Source organism: Phytophthora cinnamomi (genome assembly GCF_018691715.1).
Source record: "Phytophthora cinnamomi strain GKB4 chromosome Unknown Contig17, whole genome shotgun sequence".
NCBI lineage: Eukaryota > Oomycota > Peronosporomycetes > Peronosporales > Peronosporaceae > Phytophthora > Phytophthora cinnamomi.
The window spans coordinates 1,890,113-1,913,224 of record NW_027150950.1 but is presented as its reverse complement, the minus strand read 5'-3'; the positions used below and the strand labels follow the sequence as shown (position 1 = coordinate 1,913,224).

Sequence of the window (23,112 nt, the reverse complement as noted above, 5' to 3'; positions counted from 1 at the left end):
CACGACCGGGTGACCGCCGTGGAGCGTCTGCAGGGCGCTGAGTTCGCCGCCCTGAAACAGGAGCTGGCGAACCAGAAGGCCCAAGTCGCGGCGGTCTCGCAGACCGCCTCGAACATCCAGGTCGAGCTGGGGACCCAGATGAAGGGGTTGCTCCAGCGCGTCCGCGCGCTGGAGGAGAGGCTGCTCGTCGCCGAGGCCAAGTCCTCCGCTTCTGCCTCGGCTCCTGCTGAGGCTTCGGGTCAGCCGAGCTAGATGGCTCGTGCTGCAGGTATGGCTTCAGCCGTCCGACGTAAAAGGTCGGATGGAGGCGCATGCTAGACGGAATGTCTAGCGTGTATGCGTTGCCGTGCCGTGTCAACACAGTGAACGGCCCGATGAAGCGCGGAGCAAGCTTGCTTGCTCCGAAATCCGAAACTGCATGTTTAGGCAGGTTTTGTGTAGCTAACAAAACTAATGAACCAACTTTAAATTCATTTGTGTTGCCTCTGCCCGCATTGTCTGCGTTCAGCTTCTGTTGGTCAACAGAAGCTGCTATTGCGTCTTGGACAAACCGAATTACGGCTTGCCTTTTGGTGATGAAACTGATTGCATCCGAGCTGAACTCGTTCAGCTCGCTCTCCGCTAGAGGCCCGGTCTCTGCGTGGTTCTTCGCGGTGTCTGCGCCCTGCGCAGACCCGTGGTCTTTGTCCTTCTTGTTGGAGGAGTCTGCGCCCTGCGCAGACTCATGTGGTTTGTTCATTGTTGCAGCTGACACTGTGCAAGTGTCAGCAGTTTTCTGCGGCTGCTGTATTGCAGTCGTAGATCCTCCCCCACTTAAAGTGGGAGCCATCACTCCGAGTAATCTCGGTAGACGTGGATGCCGCATGGCATTCACGTAGAACGGTGTATGCCTGGTCGAGGCATGCACCGAGTTGTTGATGGCGAATTCCGCCATCGACAAACACTCGCTCCAGTATTGGAACGAGTGAGCGTAGCTCTTCAACATATCGACGAGCACGCGATTCACGCGCTCGGTTGACCGTCCGTCTGCGGATGATCCGCAGTCGACATGGAAAGCTGGCTCCCAAGAAGTGTAAACACTTCTTGCCACAGGTGCGCTGTGAAGCGCGGGTCTCTGTCCGACACGATGTCGGACGGCTTGCCATGGTGTTTGAATACCACGTCGACGAGCAGACGGGCCGTCTGCTTCGCGGTCACCTCTGCTGGCACCGCAGCAAGATGGTACATCTTGCTGAAGCGGTCGACGAAGACCACAACACTGGTGTTCCCTCCGCTGTCCGCGGGAAGACCAACGATGAAGTCCAAAGACATGGACTTCCAGCACTCCGACGGAGTCAGTAGTGATTGTAATGGAGCCTGCGCGAATGGCGCAGGCTTTACGCGTTGGCATACCTCGCAAGCACGGATGTACTTGCGCACCCACTTATACTGGTGGTGCCAGTAGAAGTCGCGCGTGAGAAGGACGTATGTCTTCTCACGTCCGAGATGTCCCGCAGTCGGGGCATTGTGATATTCGTACATGATCCTGAGTCGCAGGTCATGGTCATTTGGCACGACAACGCGATCCGCATTGTCGTCGACTGCATTGTAAAGCAGTAATCCGTCGTGCACTCGAAAGCGGTGTGCACGCGCTCGAAGGTGCTTGGGCAGCTTCTGACGGGACTTGTCAGAAGGCGCTGTGCCATAGGCCAGCAAGAGCTTCGCGTCCGCGTCGTGCGCGTACGCGGCCTTCACATCATCCAGCAGAGATGATGTGGGTTTGCTCGATCGCATGGCGTCAATGGCATTGACGTCAACAGCTTCCGCATAGCCCGGCCGACGTGATAACGCGTCGGCCACTACATTCAATCTTCCGGGTTTGTATTCGACCCGGAAGTTATACTCCGCAAAGAATGAGAGCCATCTCGCCATTCTTTGTGATATGTGTGGCGACTTCACTGCGGTGCGCAGTGATGCATGGTCGGTGTAGACCACAAATGGTCTACTTCCAAGCAAATACACTCGGAACTTTGCGAGTGCATATTTCGTGGCAAGGAGTTCCTTGTCATGCACCGGATAGTTGCGCTCAGCTGGCTTCAGCTGACGAGATTGGTAGTAGACGACACGATCACGGCCCTCGTGATCGTGCTGCATCAACGCGCATCCGATCGCGAAATCGGATGCGTCACACACTACGTGAAATGGACGATCTTGGTCAGCTACTGCCAAGATCGGCGCCTCAGTCAAGCCCCGCTTGACTGCTTCGAATGCCTTTTGGCAATCGGTTGTCCAATTCCACACAGCTTCCTTCTTGAGAAGCTGTGACAGCGGGCGGATCTTGCCCGCATAGTCCTCCACGTACTTGCACAAGTACGTGGCCAAGCCAAGGAACTGCCTCAGTTCCTTGACACTTGAAGGCGTTGGCCATTCATTGATCACCCTGACCTTTTCCGGGTCAGGGCGAACACCATTCTTCCCTACGAGACACCCGAGGACGGGTATCTCGCTCGCTCCGAAGATACACTTCTTCAGGTTCGCGTAGAGCTTATGCTTTCGCATAAGCTCAAGTAGCTTCCGGAGATGCACCCTGTGCATCTCTACGTCGGTCTTCTCACAGCCCGGCTGTGGATGAACACATCATCAAAGTAGCTCGGCGCGAAGTCGCGCACCGAGCGCAACAAGTGCGTCACGCACCTGTTGAAGGTCGCAGGAGCGTCCTTAAGTCCCTGCGGCATTACTATCCATTCCCAGAGCATGCCGCTTGGCGTGCTCACTGCCGTGAGAGGAATATCGCTCTCACGCATTAGGATCTGACAGAATCCATCTCGTAAGTCGAGAGCACTGTAAACGGTGCTCCCGGCCATCGAATCGATGATGACATCTTTTCGTGGTATCGGCGTCTGCGCCGGTACCGTCGCATCGTTCAGCATATTATACGCATGAACGATGCGCCATCCGCCCTGTGGCTTTTTGGCACCGAACGTCGGAGCACTGTGCGGGGACTTTGATTCCCGCACTTGTCCTGCTTTACGACGACTTTCAAAGAAGTCGTCGATCGCTTTCACTTGCTCTCGCGGCAGTGGCCACTGCCGCGTGACACAGTACTTCGTGCCCGGCACGAGATCAATCTCGTGCCCGGCACGAGATCAATCTCGTGCTGAATGCCCTTATCCTGCGGAAGCTCCGCAGGAATCTCTTCCGGGAGTACGTCTTTGTACTCCCTCAACAATTCGTAATAGGGACTCGACTTCAGCGAGTCCCAACCTTGTTCCTCGAAGCGCTCTCGCTCCGTTTTCGCACTGAGAGTGTCTTCACTCTCAGTGGTATTTCCCATGAAGAGCTGCCTCAGCTCTTCGCTCTCGCTCTCCGTTCTTTCGCCGTTCGAAAGAACGCAGACCTGCTCGATGCGTCCATCGTGCAAGTCGCGTGTGAAGCGCTTCCAGCTCATGACTAGAAGCGAAGTCAACTCCGACGCCGTCGTCGGAGGACTAGCGAGTTCCATCTCACGATACTGGAATCCAGTATCGGTGCGCGACAAGACGCTTAGCGTCTCGACATCCGGCGTCACCGCCGCAGTCTGCCCAGCAGACTGCTCTTGTTGCGTCTCGGTCCCGGACCGAGACTGGCGCAGCGTTTTCCGCTTGCGCCGTCTTCTTGTTGTGCGGAGCCCGGCTCCGCACAGTGGTTCTTCTGGTCCAGGCCCGGCCGTGAACAGTTGTTCGCCGGCGGACCCTGTCCGCGGTCGCGCGGTATCAAGCCCAGCTTGACCGCATTTTCCTTCGTGCAGCCCGGCTGCACGGTAATGTGTCCCTTCGCCGGCAGACCCTGTCTGCGGGCGCGCGATATCAAGCCCGGCTTGATCGCATGGCGCTTCGTCGTGCAGCCCGGCTGCACGACAGCATGCAAATTGCGTCAGTGCGGTACGTTTGCAACCGTCCGCACTGTTTGCAGCGTCAACTCCCGGAGTTGACACGCCTTCGTCACCTCGACGCCATTCATTGGCGGAGCCCCTCATGACCGAGGGTGCGTCGGCTCCCGGAGCCGACGCACCGTTGTCGACCTGACCTCTTCGGGTCAGGGACTGTCCCTTACACGCTTGAACGTGGGTATTGGTTCCCGGAACCAGTACGTCTTTTTCTCCTGACGTCGGCAGCCTTGCCGACGTGGGTATCACTTGTGCGCATCCTCGCGCACTTCCTGGGCACTCCGGGACAGCAGCATTAAGCGCTGTCTCGACTGGTGAGCCGCGGTAACAGGGCCATCGCTCTCTGTTCCGCTGCCGCGACCGAAACGCACGAGCGTGCGCTTCTTCCAGTCTATCACCGGATCATGCCGTGCAAGCCACGGCATGCCCATTACTACGTCGAACTTATCGTCCAGGTCCAGGACGATAAAGTGTTCGACAAACACTCGTTGTTTGTACGAGAAGCGCGTTCACGACGCGCTTCTCGGTCTTCACGATGGCACCTGTTGCCAGTCGTACCTCCAGAAGACTTCGAGGTGTATCTACCTCCTCGAAGTCAAGTCTCGGCAGGCTTTGTAGTCGAGCAAAGTTGTTCGACGCGCCTGAATCTACCAAAGCTCGAAGAGAGTCACTCGCTCTCTTCGAGTAAACCTTCAAGATGACTAGGTTCGGCCTGTCATCTTGTTTCTTGCAGTGAGAGCTGGTCTCACTGGGGGCTGCAGTCCTCAGTGTCGCGTGCCCAATGTCGGCACGCGTGACTGCATTACCAGTAGGGCGCCCCGCGCCTACTGGATGTTCGCGTTTTTTGTTGGTCCGCGGCGATGCCTAGCATCGCCACGACGGCCACCTCCAGGGGGTATGGGAGCTGTGCACTCCCGTGCAAAGTGACCGATCCTTCCGCAACGGAAGCATCGCACGTTACCTCCCTGCTGCTGGTAACCAGCAGTTGTTGCGTTCGAGAGGTCCATTGGCTCCGGACCTCCCGTCCTCGCTACCGGGCGCGGTTGCGGCCTCGGTACGTTTACATGGAGTTTAGCCTGCCGCAGGTTAAACTCTTCTTGCATGGCAAGGGTGATTGCAGCTTCGAGAGTACTCGGGTACTCTCGGAAGAGATAGGTCTTCACGGGCCCATCTCTAAGTCCTTTCATGAACGTGACGACCTTGGTCGCCTTGTCAATCGGGTTAGTCACGATATTTGAGACCAAATATCGTGCGCGCTGCGCGTAAGCATGGACGTCATGCTTACCCTGCTGAAGGTCGAGGAACTCCGCCCTCGACCGGAACTCGTTTTGTGGGGGCTCAAACGCTTGTTTGAGCTCCTCTTTGAACACTTCGTACGTGTTGAAGCACGTAGGATCGGAGAGTCGGCGTCCATACGCCCAACCCCTTGCGCGTCCGCCAAGGCAGGACATGGCGAACGCGACCTTCGACAGCGGGTCGACGATGCGTCGAGCCGCTATGGCTGTGTCGAGCTCGACAAGCCATCGGAGGAGAGGCTCGCCCTCTCTTCCCACGTAATTGCTTACGCTCAACTTTAATGGTTGAGCACGCGGTGTCGTCCCTGACGACGCCGTCACTGAGGAAGCAGCATCACGCTGCTCCTTCATGATGAAGCCCAGAGCAACACCATGTTGCTCCGTCGGCGATAGCGTACGCAGCATCGTGGCTATCGCCGCTTCTCCAATGACTGTTGACAGTCGTTGGAGGGCCTCCCACTCTGGATCAGACAGGTGGGGGCAGTCAACGCGTGCAACATGTGTTGCAGGCGTGTTGGAGCTCTCCATGGGCACCTCCGTGCTCATGTGGTTCTCGGCTCCGCGTTCGTACACCGCGTACGAACGTCAAGCAGTCGGTCGTTGGACGGACTACAAAGTGCTACCAGGTGTAGTGGGTCTAACTTGACTCACTACTTTAGCTTACACGTTGCGCAACGTGTATGATGAAGCGTAAGTACTTAGTAATTACTTAGGTTAATTATATTTGAATACACAAATATAAGTTAAGTAAGAAAGGATTCCAAGTGACTTAGATTAGGTAAAATGAGAACTGTATTGTTTGTAAATTGATCTTCCTCCTAAATCTGCTAAAACTGTTTATCATCTATGAAAGGGGTTGGCAGTCAAAGCCCCGCCAATATGCACGCTCTAATTGGTAGAAAGATGCTGCTTTCTACCAATAGGATCTTTGGGTATGTGTGGACCACTCATTGTGGTGGTCCACTTCAATGTATCCATTGGTGTGTCTTACACCAAGGTGAGGAAGTATCCAAAACTTTTAACAGATAACCTATCTGTTAAATTCACAAGTGGCTTGCAGCCACTTGTGCGTGTAACCCCGTTACATAAATCGCTTTCACGGACAGCCGACAATATAAATTACGTTCGAATCGATGTCATAAGTCGCACTCAAAGCAACCACCACCTTCTGCCATAACAAGTTTTAGTTCCAAGACAAGATGGCAAACCCAGGAAGAAAACGTACAACAGGCAAGGGGGCACGGCCGAAGCTCTACAAGCGCACGGCTGTTTCCTACCAGCACAAGCTAGATGTGCTTGTCTTTTTAGACACGGCAACCATGGAAGATGCTGTCTCGCACTTCCACCCTGAGATGAGCCCCAGCAAGCGACCGAACAAGAAGCGCCAGTACTACGCGTGGAAGGCTGTTCGTGCTACGATAGAGGCAAAGTGCTTGAGCGGTTTTCGACTCCACTGCCGCGACCGCAGCCGTGGCATGGGTGCGACTCTCCCCCCTACAGCGGAGGAGCAGCTTGTGGAGTGGATCAACTCCCTACGAGCTGACGGTGTACCGGTGACAGCGCTTATGCTGAAGCTTCAGGCTCTCGAATTCTTCCGCGAGTGTCAGCTAACCCACGGTGCATTCGCAGCAACCTGGAGCTGGCGCAAACACTTCCTTCGCCGCCACAAGCTTTCCATTCGCCGGCGAACCCGTGCTGGTCAGACGACACCCGACGATGCTGCAACCAAGGCCGCGGAATTCAGCGTCATCGTACGAGACAAGATGAAGGAGCTCAAGATATCGAAGGTGTACAACGCTGACCAGACTGGTAAGCTTGTAGTTTCTTTAGTTATGGTAGTGTTTCTTTCTAACAGACCTCGCATAGGTGTCAACTACGAGTACGTTCCTACCCAGACTGTCTCGCCGCTGGGCGCTAAGACGGTATGGGTTCGGTGTGCAGGAAAGACCAAGGAACGCGTGACGGTCATGCTGCTTGGCGACAACGAAGGCACCAAGCTGGACCCCTTTCTCATCTTCAAGACCAAGCCATCTAAGATTTCCGAGACCGCGAGAGAAAACACCGCGACACGTCATGGATTCGGCCGGAAGCTTTGGTCCGAGCTTGGCCCACTCCAACATGGCGTGCAAATCTACGGTAATGATACCGCTTGGTGGAACAGTGAGCTGTCGATCGCTTTCCTCAGCTACCACTTTCTGCATCGACCTAACATGCATGAGCCAGTGTTGCTGCTTTGGGATGGTTTTTCCGGACACTGGCGGACCGACGTGCTCATGTTTGCGCGCCTGCTCAATGTCGAGCTCCACAAGGTTCCCCCGGGGTACACGTACGTCTGCCAACCGGCTGACGTCGCGTGGAACCAGCCCTTCAAGGTTCGCCTCCGCCATGAATGGGTCGAGTTTCTTGTTGCCCAAGTTCGAGCTGCCGGCGCGGCGGTGGCTTTCAAGATGTTGCCGCCAACGCGTACAGAGCTAGTGATGTGGATCAAGGATGCCTGGGCGGACCTTTCGTCGACGACGATCAAGGCAGGCTTCCGGAAGGCGAAGATCGAGACAAGCTTACAGCCAGAGCAACCTCTGTCTCTTCCTGCTCCTCCCTGCACAGTGCCTAGTCTAAACGCGATGGTCATGCTTCTGCGTAAGCACGAGGTCACCACCGAGACTATTGACGCTACTAGAGACATTGAAGAAGATTACGAAGAAGCCATAGTCTAAACATAGCGAACAGATAAGAACTGAAAATAAGACGCTCACTCAGTTGCATACATTACGCTGTTATTGCCTCGGTGCTGGCTGCGTGACTGCGTGCATGGTGCCGCAGTCGAGCCTTGTTGTTGCAGTGCAGATCGACGTTTCACCAGTGCCTGACGTCACTTCTGTCGCTTCGACCACCGAGGTGCGCCTTCGAACACCGAGTTGCACCGCTTGACCTTGGGGTGACTCTTCGACTTGGAGCTGAAAATAGACCACTGGGAGGAGTTGAACCCCCGTCTCCCTTGCAGGGCGCTCTCCCGTTGAGCTACAGCGGTGGGCCCTGCGACCTACAGAGCACAGCAATACAGCGCGTAAGTAGACAGCGATAGCGAAGAGCTATATGCTTGATGAACGCACCTTTTAGTGTTGGACGGGGAATTAACCAAACGGCGACAACCGTCTTAGGACACAAGCCCCCCCCCCCCCTCAATTCGCTCACGCGGTCAGTCCAACACTGATTGCAGAGGCGAAGCGGCGGCGTGGCGAAGCGGTGCCAACCAAGAATAGCCAGAGAATGAAAAGTGTGTAATTTACCTGATGGCTACAAAAATTTATCTGACCGAATGTATTTGGACTGTCCCATGTTAGCATTGGCACCCACAAACACCTTGCAGATCAGGTGCGAACAAAGACTTCGGCGATGCGGTACTGCATTATCTTGCCGTTTTTGCAGATCGCCATATGCTTTTACTTCAACTAATCTTTGCACTGGCTACTCAGCGATTGCTATGTCTTTGGCTGGACAGTGCTCATTTTCTATCACAAAAAGACACGATGAAAGTGCTATCATGTATCGAGGAGACACGTTGTAGCCGAAATACACGGTAAGGAAGCTGAGGAAGAGCTAGGGGTCGGGTGCCGTCCCGACTTTGAAAAGGACACGTTACCAAATATGTTGATTTCACTATAGAAATTTGGGATAAAAATTATCGTGTCTAGGGATTCGGTTAATGGGCGCAACCGAAAGACCTCGGGTTGGGGAAGTTAAGGAATATTTGAAAATTCTAATTTTCAAACGGTAATAACTTGGCGGGAAACTGAAATCAAACTCAAACAGGATAACCGTTCGAAAGCTCGCTATGAGTTCTTTCGAATGCGATATCAAACTTAAAAAGTAGGTTTTATGCCTTGATATCGTTTCGTTTTGCGTTGCCTCATATGCTGTGAATCCGCCGCCCGTCTCAAAATTGAGGTCCCATCCCACTCTTGTTTTAGTCTCTAAAATGATGTCCTCAAACTGTATTTGATTTAACTATGGTGAGTAGTCTGCTCCCTGTAAGTTGCGACACAATTAGGGCTGTTTTGGGGGAGCACTGAAGGCTCAGAGGCAGTCTTCCCTCCCGCTGAAGCTTCGCTTTGGCCATGTGAGGAGGCTTGAACATGTTGCCTCCTGTATCCTGAATGCACAAGTCCATCGACCCCTGCAGGCTTAAGAACGCGGCATTAATTGTCGATGGCGGCAGCTCCCAGTACGCTGCTGTAACGGCATCAATGAGCGCATCAAAGCTGCGAGGTGTTCGCAGACGTTGGCGGGCTTGTATGGCTGTGAATAAACCTAGTAGGAGAATGGGCGGAGCTGGACGCTTGGTTTGAGGAGGAAGGGCGACATCTGCGATCTGCCGCCCTGTCCCAGCTCTTAAATCACCTCCGTGGCCATTCATTTCGTCACTCTGCTGTCAAAACTAACCTTGCTGAGTAAATAAGCGCACGGTTCAAACGGTGAGAACGCGCCGCGTCGTATTTGCCAAACCGCGCTGCAAAAGACGAAATATTGACAAAACGCGCATGTGTTCTACAACAATGGGACATCAATTTTGAGACGGAGTAGTAGGTGATTTGCACGTGAAAATTGCCGAGTTCACAGCTATCGCAGTGCAGTGGAAATATAACAATGGCAATCGAGCAAAAGACTGAAAGTGTTGTAGCTCTATTATTGAGTGAGTGGCAGCTCTAGTAGATACACCGATACAGGCAGCCCGTTGCACTTAGCCCCTCGCTGCCTTTTGGGCCCGGTAGGCAGCCTCCTTGCCCTCGGCACGGTACTTGGCCTTCTTTTCCGCCTTGTGCACACCCTCAAACTGCTTCTCCTCGCGCTGCTTGCGCTTGAGATTCTCTGCGTTACGCTTGCTCTGGCGCTCCTTGCGAGTCGCCTCACGATCACGACGCACGGTGTTCACACGAAGCATGAAACCGTACTTCTTCTTCTCTTCCGGCTCGAGCACCACTGCGCGGCTCGCCAGGTACCCCTTGCCGGCCTTCTTCTTGTCCTCCTTGGGCTTGCTGGCGAACGGCAGGTTAGCCTGCAGCTTCTTGGGCACCTTCAATGCCGAGAACGTGCGCTCCTTGCGCACGATCGGCTTGTACAGTGAATCCGGATTCACTGGCACCGCCAGCTTCTGCTCCTTGCGCAGCTCAAACGTAGTCTTCATAAGTCCCATAGCGCTCTTCTTCGACGATCCCTTCACGTTCGTGAGCAGAGACGTCACCGGGTTGTACAGTTGCTTGGGCTCCACCGGCACCCACGTGCGGCAGAACACCAGATCACTCTTCAGAATCTTGTCCTCAAACGTCGCACGGAAGTCACCCTTCTCACCACGAAGCGCCTTCTTGATTCGACCACGCACACCACTCACAGTACGAACGCTAGCGCCCTCAAACTTGGCAACTTCCAGCTCCGTGTTGAACATGCCCTTGATAAAAGCCGTGTTCTTGTGGATCTTGCTGGGCGTACCGATCAGCTTCAGCTTCTTGACCACGTTAAACTTGTGATCCAGCTCTAGCACAACGCCAGTACCGCTCACACGGAAGCCTTCAGCGTTATTAGACAACGTCTGGAAGGCCACCACGCCTGTATTAGGGGGGCACATCGGACCGAAAATGGTGGCATGACAATGCATGTGCTCCGGTGTGTACTTCAAGTACCGGTGACGCTCGTTCGTGTCTTCGATGGAGTACAGCGGAAGACTCTGGAATCGACGCCAACCGATTGAAAACACCAGTGGGTCATTGGTCTTGAGGATCTTCTTGTGCCAACGGTGCTTCTTGAAACGCATACGCACGAGACCCAAGGTGTCCTCCATGTTCGGCAGACCGCCCACAACGATCGGGTTCTTCGGATCGTAGTAGCGCACGAACTCAGCAGGCACACCCGAAAACTCGATACGAACGTAGAGACCGTTGCGGAAACCCTCCAGTTGGAGACGCATGTCCTCACCTTCATCACCGAACTCCTCAGCGTTACGCTTAGCCTGTTCTTCGCGAAGGCGTTTGGCCTCCACCATAACCTCCGTCATCTCTTCGTCCTCATCGTCCTTGTTCTTCTTCTGGCCTCCAACTTCGATGTCATCGTCGTCCTCGACAGCCTTCTTTGCTGACTTCTGCGCACGGAGACGCTCGCGGATCTGCTCGTCGGTCTCCTCCTGTTCATCTTCATCATCATCGCTGCCGTCATTGCTGTTATCATCACTGTCAGCGTCATCAGCACCCTTGTGAACCTCACCAGTTTCCAAATCTTCAAAGGAACCGTCCATGTCGTCATCATTCATCGGGTCAGCATTGCCGTCCTCAACGTCCTCCTCATCATCGTCACCGCTCTTCTTGTTAACGCGCTTCCACGAACCCGTCACAAATCGGTTACGAATGCCCTCCAATACATCCGGCATAGTCCAGTCGCTCACGTCATCCGAGCCCAGATGCAAGCGAGAGCAGTCCATCGCGTTGATAGTGTTGTATTTCTCGGACGCCGAAGAGGATTCTCCGGAGGCGTTCGACTTGCGCTTCAGGGTGAAAAAGTCTTCGTCGTCGCTGTCAACCTTTGGCGCACGCTTACCGTTCTTAGCATCTTCCTCGTTCTCAAGGTCGCATTCAGTCATGTGGAGTTTCTGGCGCTCACCGTACACAAGCTCCATCAGATTCACATCGGCCTGCTCACGTTCCAGAAAGTTTGCAGCAGCACGAGACACCATGTTTTCCTTCCACCGAAGCTGCGACTGCTCCTCGGTAACCTCTTCCTCCTCATTTTCCTCCTCTTCTTCGCTGTCGTCGTCACTGTCATCATCGTTGGATTCCGACTCGGCGCCATTCTTTGCGGTCTCACTGGTCTCCTCACTGTCTTCAAACACAGCGCGACGGCGCATACGGCCGTTGCTGTCACGCACAATAGCCTCCTTAGGCTTGCCAACGTTCGGCTTGCCATCTTCATCCTCATCGTCGTCATCCTCATCATCGTCGTCACTGTCATCGTCCCCCTCTTCTTCCTCCTCATCGCTGTCAACTTCATCCGCACGAATAGCAGCAGTGTTTTTGAAGAGGGAAAGACTTGCGCCCTTCAATCGCTCATCAAGTCCGACATCCATCTTCTGCATGCTCTGGACCATCTCCACGCCTTCGCCTCCCAGGCCAATGCGCATGCCACTCTTGCCACTGGTGTCGACTCCATTCGCGTCCTGCTCGTCCGGCACAACGTCACCCGTGTCCGGGTTGGTGTAGTTCAGCTGGCTCAGGTTGATGTACATGGCGTCCTTGTCGTACATAATGTTGCCAACGTCCGACATGGGCGCGTAGAGCAGCGTGTCCTTCTGGGTCAAGTGTTTCTTCTTGACCGTGCCGTCCGCGGTCTTCTTGCTCGACGGCACGTTGCACGGGTCGGGCATGGCCGTGACACTGTCCATGTAAAAGTCGCCAGCGCCTGCAATGTGCATCTTCATGCCCGGCTTGAGGTGCGTTCCGCGCAGGTATCCGTACAGCGTCACGCGCCGGTCCACGAGCGGGTTGCGCTGAATATCGTCAGGCGCCGTGACGTCCTCGAACCTGTCCGCGAGCATGTACGGGTGCGAGTTGCGCCACGTGAGCGGGCGGAACTTCATCCTGGAGATGTAGAGCGACAGGTTCTGGATCTCGCCCTTGGGGTACTTGTTGGCCGAGATGCCTGAGAAGTAGAAGAGCTTGGCGCCCTGGTAGATCTCGGTCCAGAAGCGCGCCTTGAGACGCTTCTTGGTCTTGCGCAGGCTCTTGTTCTTCTTGAAGCTGTCCAGGTGCGTGAGGATGCCCATGACCTTGGGGAAGCCCACCACCTGCAGCACGTTCAGGAACTCGAACGTCTCCATCTCGAAGCCGAAGCTCGCGTCCACGAGCAGCAGCACCAGGTCGGCGATCTTGGCCAGGTCCAGCATGGCGTTGAGGTCGTTGGGGCACTCGAAGAACGTGATGCGGCGGTCCTTGCCGCTCACGACCGTCACGGGGCCCTTGACCTCCACCAGGTTGTGGCGCGTGTAGCGCTTGACCAGCGAGCGGATGACCGTGCTCTTGCCGCTGCCCGGAGGGCCCATGACGACCACCGAGATGGGCGGCGGCAGCTCCTCGGCGCGGCTCTGCTGCGGCACGTACTCCTTGCGGTGCGCGCGGTCCAGGTTGCGCTGGATGGTCTTGCGCGCGCGCCCGGCCTTGGCCACGCCGAACGCCTTGGGGTTCTTGCGCTGCTCGGCCAGCGACGGCTGCTCCTTCTTCTGCTTCTCGAAGGCCTTGCGCTTCTGCTTGTTCACCTTGGCGCCGGCCTTGGCCTTGCGGTGGCCCTTGCCGGCCGCGGCGCCCGCGAGCGCGTCCATCGTCGGCGAGAAGGTGACGCTACGAGGCGAATGACACAATGAGCGAGTGGCTTGGTTGGCTATGGCGATATTGGTGTGGTGGACGTGGATTTGGTGTTCACTACACGAAGTAGGAGTGTTTGTCGTTGAAGTGAGCGGATGGCTACATTTTTGTGCGCAATGGGGCTATTTGCAGGGGTGGAGGAGTGTACGCTGCTGCGGAGCTTGCTTGCTGCTTGCTATTCATGGGCGTGGGGTCAGAGCGCAAAGCGGAGTGGAGGACAGCACTGTCTGTCTGCGCGTACTGGCGGGTGGCGGACTGACTAAGTGGCCGGCTGTGCGATGGGCGGCGCCGCGTCGGCGGCCAAGTACAGCCCGGACAGCAGCAAGATGGTGCTGGACACGCTCAAGAAGCTGCCGTTCATGCAGATGATGGACGACCGGCTGCTGCAGGAGCTGGCCGAGTGCTTCCAGGTGGCCAAGTACGCCAAGGGCGCGCTCATCAAGAACGACGCCGCGTCGCGCTTCTTCGTCGTGGTGGCCGAGGGCTCCGTGGACATTAGCACGATGCTGCCCAAGGCCAGCTCCGGCCAGCTCGTGTCCGAGCTGCTCTGCCAGCGCAAGACGGGCGACTACATCTCGTACGTCGCGCGGGATCAGCTGGTCGCGCAGATGATGGGCGACGACAGCGACGACGCCCCACGCACGGCCAAAGAGGCGAGGAAGAAGCTGGCGGCCCTGCTCGAGCTCAACAAGACCACGGCAGATCCGTTCGTCGGGTGCACGCTACTCAAATTGAACTTTGACAAGTTTTCGAAGCTCAGATCGCGCCTGACGGTGCACGCGGTCGGGATGAAAAACACTGCGCGCTTCTCCGGTGGTAGGAAAGGAAAGGGCGGCATGGGGGCCATGACAGCCCCCGAGAAGCTTCATTTGATGGGGTCGATCGTGGAGTCAGAGGTGGTGAACTATCTTGTGGAGATCCCGTTCCTAGAGCGCGTGGAGATGACGCGGTTGGTGATGCTCGCCAACATGTGCTCGTACCTTTTCGTGAGACGCGGCGAGTCGGTCTGCGTGGAAGGAGAAATTGGCGACAGGTTCTTTGTCTGCATCAAAGGCTCGTTGCAAGCCACTCTGCAAGTCTCACTCAACGCAGCGCAGCCGACGTTTACTGCTTTGACCCCTGAAAGAGGGCCAGGGCGGAGAACAAGTATTGTGGCGCTTCAGGAAAATGCCGCCGGAGCTTTCGGAGACAAGAAGATTCAGGCTCTAAAGCGCATGGGTACCGGGTCGTATTTCGGCGAGATATCGCTGGTGTTCAAGATACCGCGCGTATGTAGCATCACCGCGCTAGACGACGCTCTTCTGGTGTATGTGGATCGCACCGCGTTCTGCAACTTCCTCAAGGTCGCCCCTGACGCAGCTGTGGTATTACTTGAACACGTGCGCCTCAACTTCATGGATACTCTCATTAAGCAGGGCTGCTCCTTCTTGAACGCGATCCCTCCTCTCAAACTACAGGAGCTGAGCTATATGAGCGAGATAGTCGACTATGAATTCGACTCGATGATAATGCGTCGCGGCGACCGGAATACTGCCTTTTACGTGCTTCTACGTGGTGTCGTTGAGATAGACTACGGCAGCACGGACACTATCGTCGAGGCTGAGAACGAAGATGGTACGAGCGATGATGCGAACGATAAGGGCAGTGGGTTGGTGTTGGTACATCCAGGAGGGTACTTCGGCCAAGAAGCGCTGCTGCTGAACTGCGGGTCACTGGTGAATGTCCGGTGTCTGGACCACTGCCTCGTGCTAAAGCTGATGCCTGAGAATTTCCACGAGTTCTTCTCTACTCTACCAGAGCTTTTTGCTGAGTTCTGCATCAAGTGTCTGCGCGAGCGAGCGCACCCGGATCATATCATGCAGCACTACGAAGGTCACAAACTGTGGGCGGCCGACTGTGTCACGCGACTCCAGCATCACGAAGTCGCGCTTTTCGAGTACATCGAGGACTTTAAGTGGGAAGCGGACATCTCCGAGGACCGTCTTCACGAGCGAGCACTGGTGATATATCTCAAGTTTCTAGCGGAGACCGCGACGACGCCAGTGAATATCTCGCCCGGTGTGCTGGCAGCAATCGAAGACGAACTGTCTTCAGATGGCGTTGGACGTGACGTGTTTGCTGCGGTCCGAGAGGAGATCCTGGAAAATATGGACGACGAAGCCTTCCACGCCTTCAAGGCCTCGCGCGTGTTCCAGGAGTTTCTGACGGTGTTGCACTGTCCGCGGGCCGTTTACGAGTCGCTAACGCCAGAGATGGAGGCCATGCTGAGCATGCGCTCGCCGCCTCCCCTCGCAGCCAGGAGGTTCACAGCACATCGTGGCGAACACAGCCCCAAGAGCAGCCTCCCGCCTCCTAAGCGGGCGTTCGGCTCGGCCTTGTCTGGTCTCGGCACCGACAGGTTCCGGCGCAACTCGGCCACGGTGTTCGCGGTGGCGAACTCCATGGGCACCATCGACGACGACATGTTCGCGCCGCTCGCCGCGCACTCCCGAAGGAAAACTAAAGGCGGGGGCGGCACCTCGCGCAAGCTGTCGACGTCGTTTGTGTTCTGATGCCACAGTGCAATAAAACTAACTTGCTGTTAACGTCGAAAAGCTGTCCAAGTTGAAGTGGATCCGGTGGTGTACGTCTGGAGCAGCTGTGCACACCATGTCTACACAAAAACCCGCCAGCCAATCAATCCGATACCATTGCCAATAACATGGACGCGCTGCCTTCCACGCTCAACGCCAAGCAGCGCCGCAAGCTCCTGCGCGAGCAGCAGCGCCAGCAGGCCGAGGGCGCAACAGCAGCAGCAGAAGCAGCAGCAGCAGAGAGCGCGGACGTCAAGCAGGAACCCCCAGCAGCAGTGAAGGAGGAGCCCGTCGTCAAGCCCGAGCCGGAACCCGTCAAGGAAGAGCCCGTCAAGACTGAGGCTGATGCTGCCGCTGCAACAACTCAAGACAGCGGCGCGCAACTCAACACCAAGGAGCGGCGTCGTCTGGCGCGACTGGAGAAGCAGGTGGCGGAAGACGCCAAGGCGGATGTCGCGGTAGCTGCAGACGGCGAGCAACTTAACGCGCAGCAGCGGCGGCTGCTCAAGCGTCAGGCCAAGCGCAAGGCCGAGGGCGTGGAGGAGACCAAGCCGCCCCAGAAGAAGCAAAAGCAGAACAAGAAGCAGCAGACCGACGAGGACGGCAAGCCCGCCAACCACAAGAGCATCCACCTCACGCTCTTCGTGGGCCAGCTGCCCTTCCGAGCCACCGAGGCGTCCATCCGCAAGCACTTCGCCGAGGCGGGCGAGATCAAGCTGCGCATGCTCACGGATAAGAAGACCAAGAAGTTCAAAGGAACGGCCTTCATCGAGGTCAAGGACAGCAAGGCGCTGGGCGCTGCGCTCTCCCGACACCACACGCTGCTGCAGGGCCGCCGAATTAACGTCGAGCTGACCGCCAGCGGCGGCGGCAACAAGTCGGAAAACCGGCGCAACAAGATCGACCTGCTGCGCAAGAAGCAGAGCAACGTGCAGGTAGAGAAGACCAAGGCGCTGATCCAGAAACACATCGACGGCCCGGAATACAAGCTGCAAAAGGAAGACGTGGACGACCGCATGATCGACTTCCTGTCGTGGTTCGACTACGAGACGGCGAAGAAGGCGCTGGACGAGTACAATCGCTGCGTGAGCGACCTCGTGAACAACCGCAAGGCGTTCTTCATGGGCATTTTGAAGCGCTTCCGCCAGACGGACGGAGTGGAGTAGATTATTCCGATTTCTTGCTACCGAGACAGCCAGTGGTATAGATAAATAGACACCTTTCATCTCGACTCTCGGTCACGCAGGCTCAGCCCGACGCCTGCTGGTAGCTTCCTGTTGCTCACTTATTGGCAGATTCCAGTCGGTGCAGTGCCCAATGCAGCCTCGATAAGTTCGTGGTGTGGTGACACCTTGACCAGTTGTGTTTTTGGAGAACGTCTCTGTATTTCACACCAATTTCTGCTCCTATGCACAGGATTGTGCTGCATTGGTTGGCTGTATTAACAAGCTGACCTTGTGGCGCAATGGATAGCGCATCTGACTTCTAATCAGGGGGTTGTGGGTTCGAGTCCCATCAAGGTCGCTAGTTTTGAGTTCGCAAAATGGTCCGGCCTCCGCTATCGGAAAACCTGAGCTTGGACAGACTCGTACTGGTGACAGTCTCTGCAGCTCTGGGCCAGGACTACTGGGCCAGTAGTAAAGGACTCTGCAGCAATATGCCAACGCATTTGCGTTGCTCGTTGACGGTTCTGTTTGACGTTCTCAAATTACTTGAAATCGTTTTTTGTTGTTGACAAGATATTGTAGTCTCCGCTATTCGCTATTTGCGAGTCAGTCACTGGCTCACCTTGGCTCCCATACTCCAGGCAAGTCATTCTGGGAATCCGATAGAAAACCACGAAGCACAAGGTCGATGACAGTTTTTATTGGTACCGGTAATCCCAATCATGATATACCTGATGTATGTAATGGGTTTCAGATGATATCGACAGTTGAGCTGTCATAATTTCATCGGGTATAGTTGGTATGGTATCTTACCAGTACTACATGTAATCTTCTGGCTGGTGTTCTCAAATACATGTGCGGCACAAGTTTTTGAAAAGGCAGCCTATTCACAACTTTTTCCCACTTGTTGCTTTAGGGCAGCGGTTTGTAGAGATTTTCCCGACCTGCCAAGCCACAGCGCGATTACGTTGAGAATATTCTGTGCGTGCCCGGGAAATGGTGTTGTGTGTTGTCGATGATTTCGCTGAAGATACCCTTTGCCGTGCCAGCAAGATGGTGTTTTCCACAGCCTACGGTAATGGAAGGTTTCCATTGTAGAGTAAACAACAGCCGTGAGTTGGGATCAGGCTTCTACCGAAAGCTCTGCATATCTCGTGCACTTCAACGCGCGAGCAGGTTTCGAACCCACAGTAGTCATATAATGGTGTCGAGACGCTTACCGCTCACGTTGCTTCGATGCGTAGCAATTCGACTAGCTCAATCCGTACAGGTTAAAATAAAACTCCTTCTCTAACTGAAACTGCAGTGTGCCGCTGAACTATTTACTTGCACGCGTTCAGCAATAAAGCTCTAGACTTCAAAAAATATAGTCTCGCTAGCCTTAGTTTTGAATCAAGTCATCTTTGCTGTCAGCGCTAACATGATCATTTTAGTGATGCGCGGGATACGTTGCTATCACACGCTTGCTGCATGCAAGCTTTGAAATCGAGTCACTCTTTTCAGTTCTCGCTTCGCACTGCAACGCGTAAGCTTGCAACAGTTCGCCTGAGAGAATTATGCGCTTCGCCCACGTCATTTCAGCTGCAATTGCTGTCTTCCTTGCGACCTCCGATGTCACGCCCGCTGCAACACTCTCAGGGAAGCCCAAGATTTCTTCCCGCCCCCGGCATCAAGGCAGCGAGATGTTGAGAAGGACGCCAGCACAGAAGAGCGCTCGTCAGTGAATGTTGACTTGGTTATCAAGGATACGACCTCGAAAGTGGCTTCAGCGCTCAATAAGGCCACTATCCAGAAGTTGCAATTCGCGCTGTGGAAGGCAGCAAGAAAACCGCCTCAGCAATTGTTTGAAGAGTTGGGACTGGCGCGACTCGGGCAAGCAGCAATCGGGACCAAGGACTGGAAGACGCATGAGGCTGACTACAAGTTCTACGGCAAGGGCCCGAAAACTTATCCTTAGTACTCTTGATGCTCAATGAAGGTACCACGCTCATCCTTTTCGCCTAACGTGCGCAAGCTTCCAATTGAAGGTGTACATTTCGGTCGCACTACATTTGTTATTCAAAACATTTCGTTCTCTTTGGCAAGTCGTAGCAGGCCAACTGCTCCTGTGCATGCGAACGGCTGGAACGGAACAGCTTCCTGCTCCGCATCGCTATCACGTCTTGAAGTCTTCGACTTTTGCAACTTTTTGGACCGCCTGGTATGCTTAATGCGTCTCCGGCGTAGCCGAGCAGGGGCCGAGGGCTGTGCTGCTTCTTTAGGCTCGGAAGCTTCAAGCTTCTGCCGCGCGGCAGCAGCCTCTGTCAACTCGTCTTCGTCTTCGCTTTCGTCACTGTCAAAATCAGCGCCATAACCGTCTGAATCGTTGTCTTCGCGGGCGTCTCTATCGTTTGAACTCTCGTAATTGCGGGTGTTCTCTTCAATATCCAAACTCTCCCAGCCGTCGTCTAACCTCTCAGATGCTGCCGGTCCGTCCGAGCCAAACGCGTCGCTATCGTCTACCCGACAGTACGACGAGAACTCCTTAGCCTGTTCTTCTTCATCAAAAGCATCAGGTGCTGCACGCCCTTCACCAGATAATTCGTGAACGCTACCAGCATCTGAACCATTAGCTGGCGGTGGAGCAGCTCGCGACTTCGGAGGCAGCCGTCCGAAGTCCTTTTTCCACAGTCGCAAAATGTGAATATGGTGGTCGAACAGCATTTGAAAGTGCTCCTCCGTCGTGGTCTCTTGGCTAAAATCGAGAGGCAGGCGACCGAACACCATGGCGATCACCATATCCAGCACATTCATACCGGTGGTCACGCCGCCCTCTCCTCCGGGGTTGCCAAACGCACTGTAGCACTCTTCTTCTTCCAACTCGGGTTCTTTCAGATACTCATCCAGCAGCAGCATCAACCTGTTTTCGATGTCCTCCAGCTTGCGCAGCATCAAGTACTGGCCCTTGGGCTTGCCCTCTTGCTGTGTCATTTTCTCCAATTTCTCACGGAATGAGTCGCGTAGGCGCGTCAGCTACACAGCCGAAAAATCGACAACATACAAACCAACAAAACCCATCAACCCCTCCAAACACGAATACAAAAATTGCAACACCAAAAACCTTTCCGCGCACCTCGTCGATCTCGTCGCCCAGTTGTTTCTGCTGCTCTTCATACAGCACACATTCTTGTTCAGCCAGCAGCTCCAGCTCCGTGATCACGTCCCTCTTCCAGCGAATATCTCGCGAGCACCTTCTCAGGCAGTCCTTCAGGTACTCAACACTCTTCCACTTGGACGGGTACGATAGCGTGTGCAGATACTCGTGCAGTGGTACGTCATCAATCACTGTGGGGTAGTCCACCATGGCGAAAAAGTCCTCCGGGTAGGCCAGGTGCAGTCCGTCCATCATGGCGCGCGTGGACCCGTAGGTGCAGTGAAAGCAGGACTCTGTCAAAGATGCCAAAAACAGAAAAATAAAGTTAGTACACTAGTTTTCTTCGTCTTTTTTAGTAGAAACAGCATCGACCACTTACTTTGTTCAAATAATACCTCTGCTAGTTGGGAAAAGTGCTCGTGCAGCGTATTTTTGACACGGTGGAACACCTCCATCATGTCAAAATTGTCTTCGTCCGACTCGGCCGGGAAGTGGTGGCGCTGCACCCGTGTCAAATTCACGATGAGCCGCGGGAAGTCGTCGGGCAGCTCGGGCGTCGCGTCCTGTTCCCAGTCGTCGTCATCTTCCTGCGCTGTCGAGTTTTTGACAGTTGACGGAGCCTCGAGCTCCCAGTCGCGCTTTTCCCACGAGTCCTCGACATTTTCGACAGCGTTTTTGACACTTTTCTCTTCTTCCACTGCAGCGACCGCCGAGGCGCGCGCAGCACGCGCCAGCAAAAACGAGGCCGGCAGCGCGAAGCTCATGGTCATGGATGCATCCGAGGCCACACGCACCTCCATTGGGCGCGCGCTAGGGCGCGTCAGCACGTGCATCCCAGGTCGATCCATTTTTGACAGGCCGACTGGTTCGCAGTATGGCTGCATACTGCGAACATATTCCGACTAGGTACGAATCGGGAGATGGCTACAACTGCTACTACAGTGAGTGGTGCAGCGGACGGTTTTCGGGCGGACACAAGAACGCGCCATAGATCTTTCTGGATCCGGGAGAAACTCTTTTGCATACTCCCGCCCTTATACAAGTTTATGCGTAGTGAAATACGTTTCTGGATAGTATATTTTTGGCCTGCACTTGTGAACTTCGACTGCTCGCCGCCGCGCGAGCAGCCTCCGCAGGCGGCAAGCGGGGGAGGAGCACAGGCAGGGCGAGGTAGCATCTATGATAGATTCTGGCTCTCGTCAGAACTAGACGTCGAAGTTGTAATCGAGCGTAGCGAGAACACTTGTGTGGGAGAATGAAAATTCAAAAGTGAGCAGTGTTAGGTTGTGTTGCACCGGGGAAAGCCTCAACCAAACCCCCTACGGTTAACAGTGACCACTCCGGCCCACACCAAGCGGCACATGATCCATCCCGGAAAACTCCGCGGAGTATTTCCTGGATCTGCCCTTCTCCCTCATAGTCACAACCACACACAACTTTCACTACTTATTCTTACCGATTTCTTACTGGAATGACTAGCCTCAACGGCTTAACTTCAACTCTCTGTCCGTATGCTACTTCACCGTTGAAGTCTCGTAGCGTCCACAGCGGTGCGACGCTTGCAGCATCGTCGAGCACGCCCATGTCCACGAATGAGCCAACAGTAACGTGTCAGCGGCAACTCGAGCTGGAATTGTCGCTTGCAAGCGCTTCCATCGTGCAGCTTTGTGTCTGCACCAGTAGCTCGGAATCGAATGGAAGCTCGCACTGTTCGGGTAGTGCACACACATGATCAGGCGGACCAAGCTATCCTCACGCCCCGTTCATGTTAGCCTGGCTGGACAAGCCGTCCAACGATATTGCATGAAGCATGACTTTTCTACGAAGAGCACTCTTCCTTAAAAAAGCATAACTTAACAAAGAGAGGTTCTCTTTTCTAAAAAAATCTTAACAAAGAGCCTCTATTTAGCGAGGATTCGAACGGTAAGCCACGCCTGTGGTGCCGTGTAACATGGTCATCCAGACGCTGAAGCCCGTACTCTAATCGCAAAATCGTGTTTTGCGACGCTATCGGATATGCAAATTGCGTTGGTATGCGAGTGAAAGAACGCGTACCCAGTCTTCCAAACAGGCGGACACAAGAACGCGCCATAGATCCTTCCTGAAGAACCTGGTTTGCATAGTTCCGCCGATATATAAGTTTGTGCGCAGTGCGTAAAGTTAGCGTAAACTTGCGTAAAGTTTCCGAATGCGCACTTTCCTAAAGCATCCTTGCCTTTTCGCGCGGATTCTTACTTTTTGACAACACCATCTTGCTTTTTGTCAACACTATGTCAAAAACAACAACCTGACCCCATCGCACACCGAGACTCTGATCGTAGCCCTCTGCAGCATTTCGATACCAACGGGGACTCGAGAGTCAACACGAATACATGTAGTGCGGAAAGCACTGAGAAGTCGGTTGCAGTTGCGGTTCTAGCGGGTCGCAGACATCCAAGTGCCTTCTGCTGCGATGGCTGAGAAGCGGCGCTCGACTCGATATTGATGTGACAGTATCGGCGAGTTAGCGAAGGGATTTGGTCTCGCATGCTTCCCGATTTGATTACCGGGCGTAACGTGAACAACGTAACTGGTGGGCAGACCAGTTTGGTGTGCGGAGCCTGGCACTCGCGGAACCGCAAACCAATTTACGCGTGCTTCCT

At 54.8% G+C, this 23,112-nt stretch overlaps 5 protein-coding genes across 5 annotated transcripts; 3 read left to right on the top strand and 2 right to left on the bottom strand.

Annotated features, from left to right (window-relative positions):
- Positions 1 to 6,518: 6,518 nt before the first annotated feature.
- IUM83_04877 (NPP1 protein) lies at positions 6,519 to 7,913 on the top strand (the record flags this gene model as incomplete). The annotated part of the gene is made up of 2 exons (XM_067928978.1): positions 6,519 to 7,008; positions 7,066 to 7,913. 2 exons carry the CDS (start codon positions 6,519 to 6,521, stop codon positions 7,911 to 7,913), a joined length of 1,338 nt encoding a protein of 445 aa, XP_067796274.1.
- A 2,024-nt stretch (positions 7,914 to 9,937) lies between these two features.
- IUM83_04876 (arf-GAP with GTPase, ANK repeat and PH domain-containing protein 9) lies at positions 9,938 to 13,555 on the bottom strand (the record flags this gene model as incomplete). Its single annotated transcript, XM_067928977.1, has 2 exons — positions 9,938 to 12,169; positions 12,227 to 13,555. The coding sequence occupies 2 exons, from the start codon at positions 13,553 to 13,555 to the stop codon at positions 9,938 to 9,940; spliced, it is 3,561 nt and encodes a 1,186-aa protein (XP_067796275.1).
- A 321-nt stretch (positions 13,556 to 13,876) lies between these two features.
- On the top strand, positions 13,877 to 16,150 carry IUM83_04875 (Dicarboxylate/amino acid:cation (Na or H) symporter (DAACS) family protein; the record flags this gene model as incomplete). The annotated part of the gene is made up of 1 exon (XM_067928976.1): positions 13,877 to 16,150. The coding sequence occupies one exon, from the start codon at positions 13,877 to 13,879 to the stop codon at positions 16,148 to 16,150; it is 2,274 nt and encodes a 757-aa protein (XP_067796276.1).
- Positions 16,151 to 16,299: 149 nt separating this feature from the next.
- On the top strand, positions 16,300 to 17,337 carry IUM83_04874 (h aca ribonucleoprotein complex subunit 1; the record flags this gene model as incomplete). Its single annotated transcript, XM_067928975.1, has 1 exon — positions 16,300 to 17,337. One exon carries the CDS (start codon positions 16,300 to 16,302, stop codon positions 17,335 to 17,337), a length of 1,038 nt encoding a protein of 345 aa, XP_067796277.1.
- Positions 17,338 to 19,395: 2,058 nt separating this feature from the next.
- Positions 19,396 to 21,270, bottom strand: IUM83_04873 (neutral zinc metallopeptidase; the record flags this gene model as incomplete). Its single annotated transcript, XM_067928974.1, has 3 exons — positions 19,396 to 20,349; positions 20,450 to 20,763; positions 20,850 to 21,270. The coding sequence occupies 3 exons, from the start codon at positions 21,268 to 21,270 to the stop codon at positions 19,396 to 19,398; spliced, it is 1,689 nt and encodes a 562-aa protein (XP_067796270.1).
- Positions 21,271 to 23,112: the final 1,842 nt, after the last annotated feature.